At 46.4% G+C, this 14,197-nt stretch overlaps 1 protein-coding gene across 1 annotated transcript in view; it reads left to right on the top strand.

The window, feature by feature from the left end:
- Positions 1–218: 218 nt before the first annotated feature.
- Positions 219–14,197, top strand: part of LOC139366083 (BTB/POZ domain-containing protein KCTD16-like) — a 39,098-nt gene continuing 25,119 nt past the window's right edge. Inside the window, exon 1 of the mRNA XM_071103174.1 lies at positions 219–1,394. Within this exon, the coding sequence (XP_070959275.1) occupies positions 548–1,394 (847 nt within the window). The 5' untranslated portion in view covers positions 219–547. The remainder of the gene's footprint in view (positions 1,395–14,197) is intronic.

Genomic DNA, 14,197 nt, shown 5'->3' with positions numbered 1-14,197 from the left:
ATGTTTTTCCACGCACCGCTGGAAAAACATCATCGTAACCGTTTTCACTTCGGTGCCAGCCTGGCCGTTATTTCTGCTCTCTTCTCTGCACAGCAGTTTGGAGACGTAGAGATGGGAGCGCGCTGCACCGGCGTCCGGATTCCATCTTCACTTTCAGAAAAGAACAGCACGCGCACGGCAATTTCAGCACAGTGGACAGCGAACGTGCCATTGATTCAGGCAGATAAAGTTACACTGGACTGTTAATAAAAAACAAGGACTGGAGCTTGCCTTGCAGAATCAAAGAAGTTGGACATTTTTATCCAGAACGGACTGAAGTGCAGAGGTGATCAATTATATTTTCGATCGATTATGGAATAATGGTGATTTCACGATGATTTCACTGTAGGATTATATTAATGGACTCACAGCAATGGATGTGTGTAAAAATATGCGTGCACTGCATGTGGGGACCGATTTAATTCAACAGAAGACATGCACATTCCATTCCATGTAGAAAACTTTTTGGGAACATCTGCGCGCCACACCTTGACCGGGATTTGGTTTTATGCATGAACTAAAAATGGCACTGAGTGAGAATTGTAAAACCCAGCCGGCTAAAGAAACAGGGTCGGTGCAAAACCCGCCGTCTGATGTTATTGAATTAAACGTGGGAGGTCAGGTATACTATACTCGTCTCCATACTTTAACAAGCATCCCCAATTCCTTACTGGGACGGTTATTCTCCACCAAGAAGGTGTCCTCATCGAACGATTTGGCTCGGGACCTCAGGGGACGTTATTTTATCGACAGAGATGGTTTTCTGTTCAGATATGTCTTGGATTATTTGAGAGATAAACAGGTCGTCCTACCGGATCACTTCCCGGAGAAAGGGAGGTTAAAACGGGAAGCAGAATACTTTGAACTGCCCAAACTGGTCAAAATGTTGGCGTCCGAGGAATCTAACATTTTTCAGGACGACCCGTTTCATAGTGATTTCGACAACGCGTCGCTAAGCAGCGACCCGCGGATATATTCCTCATACTCTCTGGACGGGAGATATGGATACTTAACCGTCGGTTTCAAAGGCACGTGCGCGGCACCGGGGGGCAAAGACAGTCAGATTAACCCCAAATCCAAAAAAGTAGTACCCAGAATCTTCATCAGCGGAAGGATCGGCCTCGCCAAAGAGGTGTTTGGAAACACCCTGAATGAGAGCCTAGACGCAGACAGGGCTGCGGACAGGTACACCTCCCGGTTCTTCCTCCGGTTCTGTCACCTGGAGCGGGCCTTTGACATGCTGTCGGAGAGCGGGTTCCACATCGTTGCCTGTAACTCGTTGCTCACCGCCTCTTCCATCAGCCATTACGCACCTGAGAAAGTATGGTCCAATTTCACGCAGTACGTCTTCTACCGTAAGTCATTTATTTCCCCCACATAAAACACTCAACGCCTTATTTAATAGTGTCGTTTAGGTTAGGCCACCTGGTTGACTCCATGTCATAATAGATTGTGTAAGTGGATTATTTAGGTTAGGCCACCTGGTTGACTCCATGTCACAATAGATTGTGTAAGTGGATTATTTAGGTTAGGCCACCTGGTTGACTCCATGTCACAATAGATTGTGTAAATGGATTATTTAGGTTAGGCCACCTGGTTGACTCCATAGAACAAATTCTTATTTTCAATGACAGCCTAGGAACAGTGGGTTAACTGCCTGTTCAGGGGCAGAACGACAGATTGGTACCTTGTCAGCTTGGGGATTTGAACTTGCAACCTTCCGGTTACTAGTCCAACGCTCTAACAACTAGGCAACCCTGCCACCCCATGGCAGATGCATGTACTCCTGTGTTTTGTATTCATCAGAACAGGAAATGTTTCTCAAATTCTAAAATGTTTGTTCCTTAGCCCACTGTAAGATCATTTTCTTAAATTTTGCTGAAAGAAGTGTAGCTCTGTGAGGTCGTCGGCTGCCAAACCCCATTCATGTCAGTGTACGACGAGTTGTGCATTCTTTTATGGGTCTTTGTGCACCAATGTTGTACTGGACTGTCAGTTGACTAATTGTAGACAGTCTGCTGCTCTGCACAATTCGTGCCACCCTCCTAAGTCCTCTTTCATCAATTAACCATTTTCGACCACTGTTGGCTGGATGTCCTTTGGGTGGTGGAACATTCTGGATACACACGGGAATCTTTTGAGCGTGAAAAACCCAGCAGCGTTGCAGTTCTTGACACAAACCGGTTCGCCTGACACCGACTACCATACCAAAGGCTCGTAAATCTTTCTCCCTCTTAAATGGTACACATACCCAATCCATGTCTCAATTGTCTCAAGGCTTAAAAATCCTTCTTTAACCCGTCTCCTCCCCTTCATCTACACGGATTTAACAAGTGACATCAATAAGGATCATAGCTTTCAGCTGAATTCACCGGGTCAGCCTGTCATGTAAAGAGCAGGTGTTCTTAATGTTTTGTATACTCAGTGTACGTGCACTATGTTATACTGGGATGTAACCAATCAGAGATCAATCCCCAGCCGCCTGCATGAGGGAAGAAGACTTAGTAGCACACTGATTTAAAGCACCAGGCATCACTTCAAGTCTCAGGCAAGGTACAGACCACCCAAGCCTATTCTACAAACCTCCTCTGCCACACACACACACACACACACACACACACACACACACACACACACACACACACACACACACACACACACACACACACACACACACACACACACACACACACACACACACACACACACACACACACACACACACAATAGTAACAATAGTAACTCATCTGGCTCATCCCTCGCTTTCTCTCTCCTCATCCCTCGCTTTCTCTCTCCTCATCCCTCGCTTTCTCTCTCCTCATCCCTCGCTTTCTCTCTCCTCATCCCTCGCTTTCTCTGTGCAGAGAGAGGAGGGAGATGTTGCACCATATGGCCAATTAAAATACACCTTGTTCATAATTCCAAATGGTTCCCCTCAGATTCCTGAATGAGATTCAGTTTGCAGGTCAGGCTTGGGGGTTGGGGTGGTGGAGGGTTTGAAGGAGGTGGAGTAACAAAGGATAACACATGGTTGGCTAATGATTTCCCTATGGAGTCGTTGATATCATTTTAATATAATAGGTGGGTGGAGATTGGGCATACGGTGTGGGTGATCACTGATGTCCTCTATCCTCATTGACAGACGCTTCTCCTGGACAGAGGGAAAAGGAGAGAGAGGGAGAGAAAGAGGGAGGAAGAGAGAGAGGTAGACCGGGTCAGAAAGAGACTGGGAAGAGGGAAAGGAGACCGGCAGAGGGAGTGGGAGAGAGAGAGAGGAGGGAGAGAGAGAGGGCAGGGAGGGAGAGTACAGAGGGAGAGAAGGGAGAGAGGGAGGGAGCGCCAGAGGAAAAGGAGACTGAGAAGGAGATGGAAGAGGCAGAATGATGAAGACTAGGTCAAAAGAAGAGGAGACAGACAGGCAGAGAGAGAAAGAGAGGGTGATGGAGAGAGTGAGAAAAAACAAAGAGTCAGGGAGAGAGGCAGAGGTCAAGAGAGAGGGAGGGAGAGAGAGAGTGACTAAGTCAGACAGAGAAAGAGAGACATCGATCGAGAGGGAGAGGGGAACACTAGCGAGGGAGTGAGATGTTTCAGTCTTTGTTATAAGTCTTTCTTATAAGTACTCTGGTGAACATGATTTATAGATGAATAGGACCAGTTACTACTGAAGTTAATATAACAAAATGTGTAAACAGGCAGAACACAGCACACTGATTGGAGCTCCCAGAGTGTTCTAACTGAACACAGCACACTGATTGGAGCTCCCAGAGTGTTCTAACTGAACACAGCACACTCATTGGAGCTCCCAGAGTGTTCTAACTGAACACAGCACACTGATTGGAGCTCCCAGAGTGTTCTAACAGAACACAGCACACTGATTGGAGCTGTAAACAGGCAGAACACAGCACACTGATTGGAGCTCCCAGAGTGTTCTAACAGAACACAGCACACTGATTGGAGCTGTAAACAGGCAGAACACAGCACACTGATTGGAGCTCCCAGAGTGTTCTAACAGAACACAGCACACTGATTGGAGCAGTAAACAGGCAGAACACAGCACACTGATTGGAGCTCCCAGAGTGTTCTGACAGAACACAGCACACTGATTGGAGCTCCCAGAGTGTTCTGACAGAACACAGCACACTGATTGGAGCTCCCAGAGTGTTCTAACTGAACACAGCACACGGATTGGAGCTCCCAGAGTGTTCTAACTGAACACAGCACACTGATTGGAGCTCCCAGAGTGTCTTAACTGAACACAGCACACTAATTGGAGCACTCAGAGTGTTCTAACAGAACACAGCACACTGATTGGAGCTGTAAACAGGCAGAACACAGCACACTGATTGGAGCTCCCAGAGTGTTCTAACAGAACACAGCACACTGATTGGAGCTGTAAACAGGCAGAACACAGCACACTGATTGGAGCTCCCAGAGTGTTCTAACAGAACACAGCACACTGATTGGAGCTGTAAACAGGCAGAACACAGCACACTGATTGGAGCTCCCAGAGTGTTCTAACAGAACACAGCACACTGATTGGAGCTGTAAACAGGCAGAACACAGCACACTGATTGGAGCTCCAAGAGTGTTCTAACAGAACACAGCACACTGATTGGAGCTCCCAGAGTGTTCTGACAGAACACAGCACACTGATTGGAGCTCCCAGAGTGTTCTGATTCATGCTGTTTGTTAGTGAGACTATATTCTGAAGGTGTGTTCCACATTCACAACAGCCCTCTCTCTCTGTCTGTCTTTCTCTCTCGCTATCTCTCTCTGTCTCTTTCTCTTTGCCTCAAACTTCTCTCTCTGTTTATCTTTCCCCTGAGTCCCCTCTCCTCTTCCTCGTTTCCTCTCCTCTCCTCTCTCTGTTTATCTTTCCCCCGAGTCCCCTCTCCTCTTCCTCGTTTCCTCTCTTCTCTCTCTCTTTCAGTCTCATCTCTCTCTCCTCTCTGTTTACTTTCCTCTCTTTCTCTCCTCTCTCTGTTTATCTTTCCCCTGAGTCCCCTCTCCTCTTCCTCATTTCCTCTCTTCTCTCTCTCTTTCAGTCTCATCTCTCTCTCCTCTCTCTGTTTCCTCTCCTCTCCTTCTCTCCTCTCTCTGTTTACTTTCCTCTCCTTCTCTCCTCTCTCTGTTTACTTTCCTCTCCTTCTCTCATCTCTCTGTTTCCTTCTCTCCTTCTCTCCTCTCTCTGTTTACTTTCCTCTCCTTCTCTCCTCTCTCTGTTTCCTCTCCTCTCCTTCTCTCCTCTCTCTGTTTACTTTCCTCTCCTTCTCTCCTCTCTCTGTTTATCTTTCCCCTGAGTCCCCTCTCCTCTTCCTCGTTTCCTCTCTTCTCTCTCTCTTTCAGTCTCATCTCTCTCTCCTCTCTCTGTTTCCTCTCCTCTCCTTCTCTCCTCTCTGTTTACTTTCCTCTCCTTCTCTCCTCTCTCTGTTTATCTTTCCCCTGAGTCCCCTCTCCTCTTCCTCGTTTCCTCTCCTTCTCTCCTCTCTCTGTTTATCTTTCCCCTGAGTCCCCTCTCCTCTTCCTCGTTTCCTCTCTTCTCTCTCTCTTTCAGTCTCATCTCTCTCTCCTCTCTGTTTACTTTCCTCTCTTTCTCTCCTCTCTCTGTTTATCTTTCCCCTGAGTCCCCTCTCCTCTTCCTCTCCTTCTCTCCTCTCTCGTTTCCTCTCCTCTCCTCTCTCTGTTTCCTCTCCTCTCCTTCTCTCCTCTCTCTGTTTCCTCTCCTTCTCTCCTCTCTCTGTTTACTTTCCTCTCATTCTCTCCTCTCTCTGTTTACTTTCCTCTCCTTCTCTCCTCTCTCTGTTTACTTTCCTCTCCTTCTCTCCTTCTCTCCTCTCTCTGTTTACTTTCCTCTCCTTCTCTCCTCTCTGTTTACTTTCCTCTCCTTCTCTCCTCTCTCTGTTTACTTTCCTTTCCTTCTCTCCTTCTCTCCTCTCTCTGTTTACTTTCCTCTCCTTCTCTCCTCTCTATGTTTCCTCTCCTCTCCTTCTCTCCTCTCTCTGTTTCCTCTCCTCTCCTTCTCTCCTCTCTCTCTGTTTCCTCTCCTCTCCTTATCTCCTCTCTCTGTTTACTTTCCTCTCCTTCTCTCCTCTCTCTGTTTACTTTCCTCTCCTTCTCTCCTTCTCTCCTCTCTCTGTTTACTTTCCTCTCCTTCTCTCCTCTCTCTGTTTACTTTCCTCTCCTTCTCTCCTCTCTGTTTACTTTCCTCTCCTTCTCTCCTCTCTCTGTTTCCTCTCCTCTCTCTGGCCCTCTAACCCATGTTTTTCTCCCTCTCCCTGGCTCCAGAGTAGTTGGTTTCATTCGAGAAGGAAAATAAAGTAAGAGACAAAGACAGTGCATTGTGCAGTCCTGTGCTGCCGGTCCCTATAGTTATTTTACAGAATCCAGTGAGTCTTTGTGAGTCCTCTTAGCATCTGTGTTGGACTACAACGCCCAACAGACACCAGAGCCTACATTAGCATATGGATGGATTGACTTCATTTTCCAGCAGGCACCAGAACAGCTGTTTTACCAATTTCCTTTACTTCCTTGCCTGAGTGATTGATAATGACTCATCTGTGGTGAGTCTGACAGTCAGTAAGATTCAGTCCCTTGTTAACCCTAACCCCTTGTAACGAAAAGGCATTGTTGTTCTGTCAATGATTATCATCATGTTGTCCCAAATGGCACCCTGTTCCCTTTATAGTGCACTACTTTTGACCATGGCCCATAGGGTAGTGCACTACTTTTGACCAGGACCCATAGGGTAGTGCACTACTTTTGACCATGGCCCATAGGTTAGTGCACTACTTTTGACCATGGCCCATAGGGTAGTGCACTACTTTTGACCATGGCCCATAGGGTAGTGCACTACTTTTGACCATGGCTGATAGGGCTCTAGTGCCATTAGGCTGCAATTTGGGATGCAGGCTCAGTTTATCTTCTGTTCAGAAGATACACTGAGACATTCGGTATGGATGAGGTCTCACACTGAGACATTCGGTATGGATGAGGTCTCACACTGAGACATCCGGTATGGATGAGGTCTCACACTGAGACATTCGGAATGGATGAGGTCTCACACTGAGACATCCGGTATGGATGAGGTCTCACACTGAGACATTCGGTATGGATGAGGTCTCACACTGAGACATTCGGTATGGATGAGGTCTCACACTGAGACATCCGGTATGGATGAGGTCTCAGTCAGAGACATCCAATATGGATGAGGTCTCACACTGAGACATTCGGTATGGATGAGGTCTCACACTGAGACATTCGGTATGGATGAGGTCTCACACTGAGACATTCGGTATGGATGAGGTCTCACACTGAGGCATTCAATATGGATGAGGTCCCACACTGAGGCATTCAGTATGGATGATGTCTCACGCTGAGACATTCAGTATGGATGAGGTCTCACACTGAGACATTCAGTATGGATGAGGTCACACACACTGAGACATTCGGTATGGATGAGGTCACACAATGAGACATTCTGTATGGATGAGGTCTCACAGATATTCAGTATGGATGAGGTCACACACTGAGACATTCAGTATGGATGAGGTCTCACACAGACATTCGGTATGGATGAGGTCTCACACTGAGACATTCGGTATGGATGAGGTCTCACAAGGAGACATTCGGTATGGATGAGGTCTCACACTGAGACATTCGGTATGGATGAGGTCTCACACTGAGGCATTCAATATGGATGAGGTCCCACACTGAGGCATTCAGTATGGATGATGTCTCACGCTGAGACATTCAGTATGGATGAGGTCTCACACTGAGACATTCAGTATGGATGAGGTCACACACACTGAGACATTCGGTATGGATGAGGTCACACAATGAGACATTCTGTATGGATGAGGTCTCACAGATATTCAGTATGGATGAGGTCACACACTGAGACATTCAGTATGGATGAGGTCTCACACAGACATTCGGTATGGATGAGGTCTCACACTGAGACATTCGGTATGGATGAGGTCTCACAAGGAGACATTCGGTATGGATGAGGTCTCACACTGAGACATTCGGTATGGATGAGGTCTCACACTGAGGCATTCAATATGGATGAGGTCCCACACTGAGGCATTCAGTATGGATGATGTCTCACGCTGAGACATTCAGTATGGATGAGGTCTCACACTGAGACATTCAGTATGGATGAGGTCACACACACTGAGACATTCGGTATGGATGAGGTCACACAATGAGACATTCTGTATGGATGAGGTCACACAGATATTCAGTATGGATGAGGTCACACACTGAGAAATTCAGTATGGATGAGATCTCACAAGGAGACATTCGGTATGGATGAGGTCTCACACTGAGACATTCGGTATGGATGAGGTCACACAATGAGATTCAGTATGGTCGAGTGTCCTTGAACCTGATGATGGTTATGATTCAGTGGATGAGTTTTTATAACGGACCTGAATATGATGGAGTGGAGTTTGCACTGAGCAAACTATTGCTCTGAATGATTCAATATTCTATATACCACATTGGTGTGTGTGTGTGTAAATATGGATAGAAAAAGCTGACCTCAAGGGCTTCACTATAAAACTGCCACTTCATTGTAAGAGACATGATCTTATATACAGTACACTATGTGGACACCTGCTCGTCAAACATCTCATTCCAAAATGATGGGCATTAATATGGAGTTGGTCCACCCCTTTGCTGCTATAACAGCCTCCACTCTTCTGGGAAGGATTTCCTGTAGATGTTGGAACATTGTGGCAGTGACTTGCTTCCATTCAGTCAGAAGAGCATTAGTGAGGTTGGGCACAGATGTTGGGCAATTAGGCCTGGCTCGCAGTCAGCATTCCAATTCATCACAAATGTGTTAGATGGGGTTGAGATCAGGGCTCTGTGCAGGCCAGTCAAGTTCTTCCACACCGATCTCGACAAACCATTCACACTACCTTTCAAAAGTTTGGGGTCACTTAGAATTGTCCTTGTTTTCCATGAAAACATACATGAAATGAGTTGCAAAATGAATAGGAACTATAGTCAAGACGTTGGCAAGGTTAGAAATAATGATTTTTAATTTAAATAATAATTGTGTCCTTCAAAACTTTGCTTTCGTCAAATAATCCTCCATTTACAGCATTGCAGACCTTTGCATTCTAGTTGTCAATTTGTTGAGGTAATCTGAAGAGATTTCACCCCATGCTTCCTGAAGCACCTCCCACAAGTTGGATTGGCTTGATGGGTACTTCTTACGTACCATAAGTTCAAGCTGCTCCCACAACAGCTCAATAGGGTTGAGATCCGGTGACTGTGCTGGCCACTCCATTATAGACAGAATACCAGCTGGCTGCTTCTTCCCTAAATATTTTTTGCATAGTTTGGAGCTGTGTTTTGGGTCATTGTCCTGTTGTAGGTGGAAATTGGCTCCAAAAAAGCGCCGTCCACAGGGTATGGCATGACGTTGCAAAATGGAGTGATATTATTCCTTCTTTAAGATCCCTTTTACCCTGTACAAATCTCCCACTTTACCTCTACCAAAGCCCCCCCAGACCAACACATTGCCTCCACCATGCTTGACAGATGGTTCACTCCTCCAGCATATTTCCATTTTTATTAGTCTCACGAATGTTCTTCTTTGTGATCCGAACACCTCAAACTTAGATTCTCCTGTCCAGAACACTTTTTTCCCCCAATCTTCCTCTGTCCACTGTCTGTGTTTTTTTTCCCCCCATCTTAATCTTTTCCTTTTATTGGCCAGTCTGAGATATGTCTTTTTCTTTGCAATTCTGCCTAGAAGGCCAGCATCACGGATTCACCTATCCACTGTTGACGTTGAGACTGGTGTTTTGTGGGTACTATTTAATGAAGCTGTCATTTGAGGACTTGTGAGACGTCTGTTTCTCAAACTAGACACTCTAATGTACTTGTCCTCTTGCTCTGTTGTGCACCGGGGCCTCCCACTCCTCTTTCTATTCTGGTTAGAGCCAGTTTGCACTGTTCTGTGACGGGAGTAGTACACAGCGTTGTGATATCTTCAGATTATTGGCAATTTCTCCCATGGAATAGCCTTTATTTCTCAGAACAAGAATAGACTGACGAGTTTCAGAAGAAAGTTATTTGTTTCTGGCCATTTTGAGCCTGTAATCAAACCCACAAATGCTGATGCTCCAGATACTCAACGAGTCTAAAGAATGCCAGTTTTATTGCTTCTTTAAATCAGGACAATAGTTTTCAGCTGTGCTAACAATTGCAAATGGGTTTTCTAATGATCAATTAGCCTTTTAAAATGATGAACTTGGATTAGCTAGCACAACGTGCCATTGGAACACAGGAGTGATGGTTGCTGATAATGGGCCTCTGTACGCCTATGTAGATATTTCATAAAAAATCAGCCGTTTCCAGCTACAATAGTCATTTACAACATTAACAATGTCTACACTGTATTTCTGATCAATTTGATGTTATTTTAATGGACAAAAAATGTGGAAAAACAAGGACATTTCTAAGTGACCCCAAATTTTTGAACGGTAGTGTATGTAAGGACCTCGCTTTGTGCACTGGGGCATTGTCATGCTGAAACAGGAAATGGCCTTCCCAAGCTGTTGCCACAAATTTGGAAGCACAGAATCATCTAGAATGTCATTGTATGCTGTAGCGTTAAGATTTCCCTTCACTGGAACTACGGAGCCTAGCCCGAACCATGACAAACAGCACCCAGACCGTTATTCCTCCTCCACCACACTTTACAGTTGTCTCTATGGTAGTGTTCTCCTGGCATCCGCCAAACCCAGATTCGTTCGTCGGACTGCCAGATGGTGAAGCTTGATTCATCACTCCAGAGAACGCGTTTCCACTGCTCCAGAGTCCAATGGCGAGGAGCTTTACACCACTCCAGCCGAAGCTTGGCATTGCGCATCGTGATCTTAGGTTTGTGCGTGGCTGCTCGCCATGGAAATCCATTTCAGGAAGCTTCCGACAAACTGTTCTTGTGCTGACGTTGCTTCCGGAGACAGTTTGGAAATCAGTAGTGAGTGTTGCAACCGAGGACAGACGATTTTTTACACGCTACCTGCTTCAGGACTCAGCGGTCCCGTTCTGTGAGCTTGTGTGGCCTACCACTTCACGGCTGAGCCGTTGTTGCTCCTAGACGTGTCCACATCATAATAACAGCACTTCCAGTTGACTTGTTAGAAAGGTGGCATCCTATGACGGTGCCACAGTCCCTGAGCTCTTCAGTACAGGCCATTCTACTGCCAATGTGTCTCTATGGAGATTACATGGCTATGCGCTCGATTTTATACAGCTGTCTGCAACAGGTGTGGCTGAGATAGCCGAATCCACACATTCCAAGGGGTGTCCACATGCTTTTGCCCATGTAGTGAATGAGCATATTTGTTGAAAGTAGAGATGTAGGTTGTTAATTTTAATGGGGACTTTAGGCCTTAGATTAAGCAGACAGAGTATGTCTAATTATCTCAGGCGAAGGCTAGAATGTTTTCCAAAAGCAGAACAAAATATTACCCTGCAAATCTCGTAATGATACACTGGAAGACTTCCACATCATTATCAAGGCTTCCACATCATTATCAAGACTTCCACATCATTATCAAGGCTTCCCCATAATTATCAAGGCTTCCGCATCATTATCAAGGCTTCCGCATCATTATCAAGGCTTCCGCATCATTATCAAGGCTTCAACATCTTTATCAAGGCTTCCACATCATTATCAACGCTATTCCCTATATGGTGCACTACTTTTGACCAAAGGCCTATGGACCCTGTTCCTCCCTCCCTCCCTCCCTCCCTCCCTCCCTCCCTCCCTCACTCCCTCACTCCCTCACTCCCTCACTCCCTCTGTCCCTCCCTTGCTCCCTGTCCCTCCCTCCCTCCCTCCCTGTCCCTCCCTCGCTCCCTCCCTCCCTGTCCCTCCCTCCCTCCCCCCTCCCTCCCTCCCTGCATGTCTGTAAGTGAAGAAAAGTGTGTTAAAGCAGAAATCCATCGACCCTGAATCTCATCACCACCAATTAGCAGCTGCAGAACAGCTGACATCTTGCTCCTGGCCGTTCCCTACACTCCCAGTAATCCCTCCATCTCTCCCTCTATCCTCCCTCCATCTCTCCCTCCATCCACCCCCCCTCACTCTCTCCATCTCTCCCTCTGCCTCCCTCCATCATCACTCACTCCATCTCTCCCTCCATCCTCACCCCCTCCCTCCCCCCTCACTCTCTCCATCTCTTCCTCTGCCTGCCTCCATCCTCACTCACTCTATCTCTCCCTCCATCCTCACCCCCTCCACCCCCCCCTTACTCTCTCCATCTCTCCCTCTGCCTCCCTCCATCATCACTCACTCCATCTCTCCCTCCATCCTCACCCCCTCCACCCCCCTCACTCTCTCCATCTCTCCCTCTGCCTCCCTCCATCCTCACTCACTCCATCTCTCCCTCCATCCTCACCCCCTCCATCCCCCCTCACCCCCTCCATCCCCCCTCACTCTCTCCCTCCATCCTCACTCCCTCCATCCCCCCCTCACTCTCTCCATTGCATCATTGATCTCATCCAGGTCCCTGGTCTGAATGATGTCTTTGTTAGACAGTGATAGTAATCAGTGTGTTCTCACCTAGAGGTGGACACCTGTCCGTGTTTCTGGGGATAAATGACCAGTGAAGGTTTAAGTTTAGACCAGCGGTGTAGCGTAGTTCTGAGGATTTTATAACGCCCGTGGCTCAGGCTATATGCATTATTTAGTTGTTGTGTTTGTAGAATGGATGCATTTTGTATCTTGTTGGTAGTTAGCTATATACAGTGTGGGTTTGGTTCAAACAAAAGGACAATTTTGTAATTGAGGCCCTACAGTTTCTTTCCTTCTTTACAGTGACACTCTTGTCTTCTCCTTCTCATCTCGGTCTCGGTCTCTGTCAAGACATATACCTTGTCACAGGCCGGCTCATAGCCTGTGGCAAAAATGAGGGGACACGAACAACAGGTATAGACCAATCAAAAAGGTTGTTTATTATAAACCAAACTATGAGGGGACATGAACAACAGGTATCGGCCAATCAAAAAGGTTGTTTATTATAAACCAAACTATGAGGGGACATGAACAACAGGTATCGGCCAATCAAAAAGGTTCTTTATTATAAACCAAACTATGAGGGGACATGAACAACAGGTATCGGCCAATCAAAAAGGTTCTTTATTATAAACCAAACTATGAGGGGACATGAACAACAGGTATAGGCCAATCAAAAAGGTTCTTTATTATAAACCAAACTATGAGGGGACATGAACAACAGGTATGGACCAATCAAAAAGGTTCTTTATTATAAACCAAACTATGAGGGGACATGAACAACAGGTATCGGCCAATCAAAAAGGTTCTTTATTGTAAACCAAACTATGAGGGGACATGAACAACAGGTATAGGCCAATCAAAAAGGTTCTTTATTATAAACCAAACTATGAGGGGACATGAACAACAGGTATGGACCAATCAAAAAGGTTCTTTATTATAAACCAAACTATGAGGGGACACGAACAACAGGTATAGGCCAATCAAAAAGGTTCTTTATTATAAACCAAACTATTAACTTTAAACAAAGAAAAAGGAATGAGGTGTGAAAGTATCATCATGTGAGGTGTATGTAAAGTGCAGGGATGCGTGAATCTGTGTGTGTGAATGACTGAGTGAAAACTAAGTAAAACTACAAAGGAACAAACAAAACAGGATCATACCTGGAGGAGCAGAGAGAGAGAGAGAGACAAGAGTCAATCACTAACGACCCTCCTCTGCCTGCAGGAGGAACCGCCCCTGCACTGCAGAGGAGGGGCCGTGACAACATGATGACAAGAGCTCTTAAAACTCTCCAGACACTATCCTTCTCTCCCTGTCTCATCCCTCTCTCCCTGCCTCATCCCTCTCTTCCTGTCTCATCTCTCTCTCCCTGCCTCATCCCTCACCCTGTCTCATCCCTCTCTCCCTGTCTTATTGTCTCATCTCTCTCCCTGCCTCATCCCTCTCCCTGTCTCATCCCTCTCTCCCTGTCTGTGTCTCATCCCTCTCTCCCCTCTCCTTGTCTCATTACTCTCTCCTTGTCTCATCCCTCTCTCCGTCTCATCCCAATCTCTGTGCCTTATTCCTCTCTCCGTGTCTCATCCCTCTCTCCCTGTCTATGTCTCATCCCTCTCT

The sequence above is a fragment of the Oncorhynchus clarkii genome, chromosome 14 (genome assembly GCF_045791955.1).
Source record: "Oncorhynchus clarkii lewisi isolate Uvic-CL-2024 chromosome 14, UVic_Ocla_1.0, whole genome shotgun sequence".
In the NCBI taxonomy this organism is placed as follows: domain Eukaryota; kingdom Metazoa; phylum Chordata; class Actinopteri; order Salmoniformes; family Salmonidae; genus Oncorhynchus; species Oncorhynchus clarkii.
The sequence above is the reverse complement of the archived record's forward strand: the minus strand, read 5'-3'. Positions and strand labels throughout refer to the sequence as shown.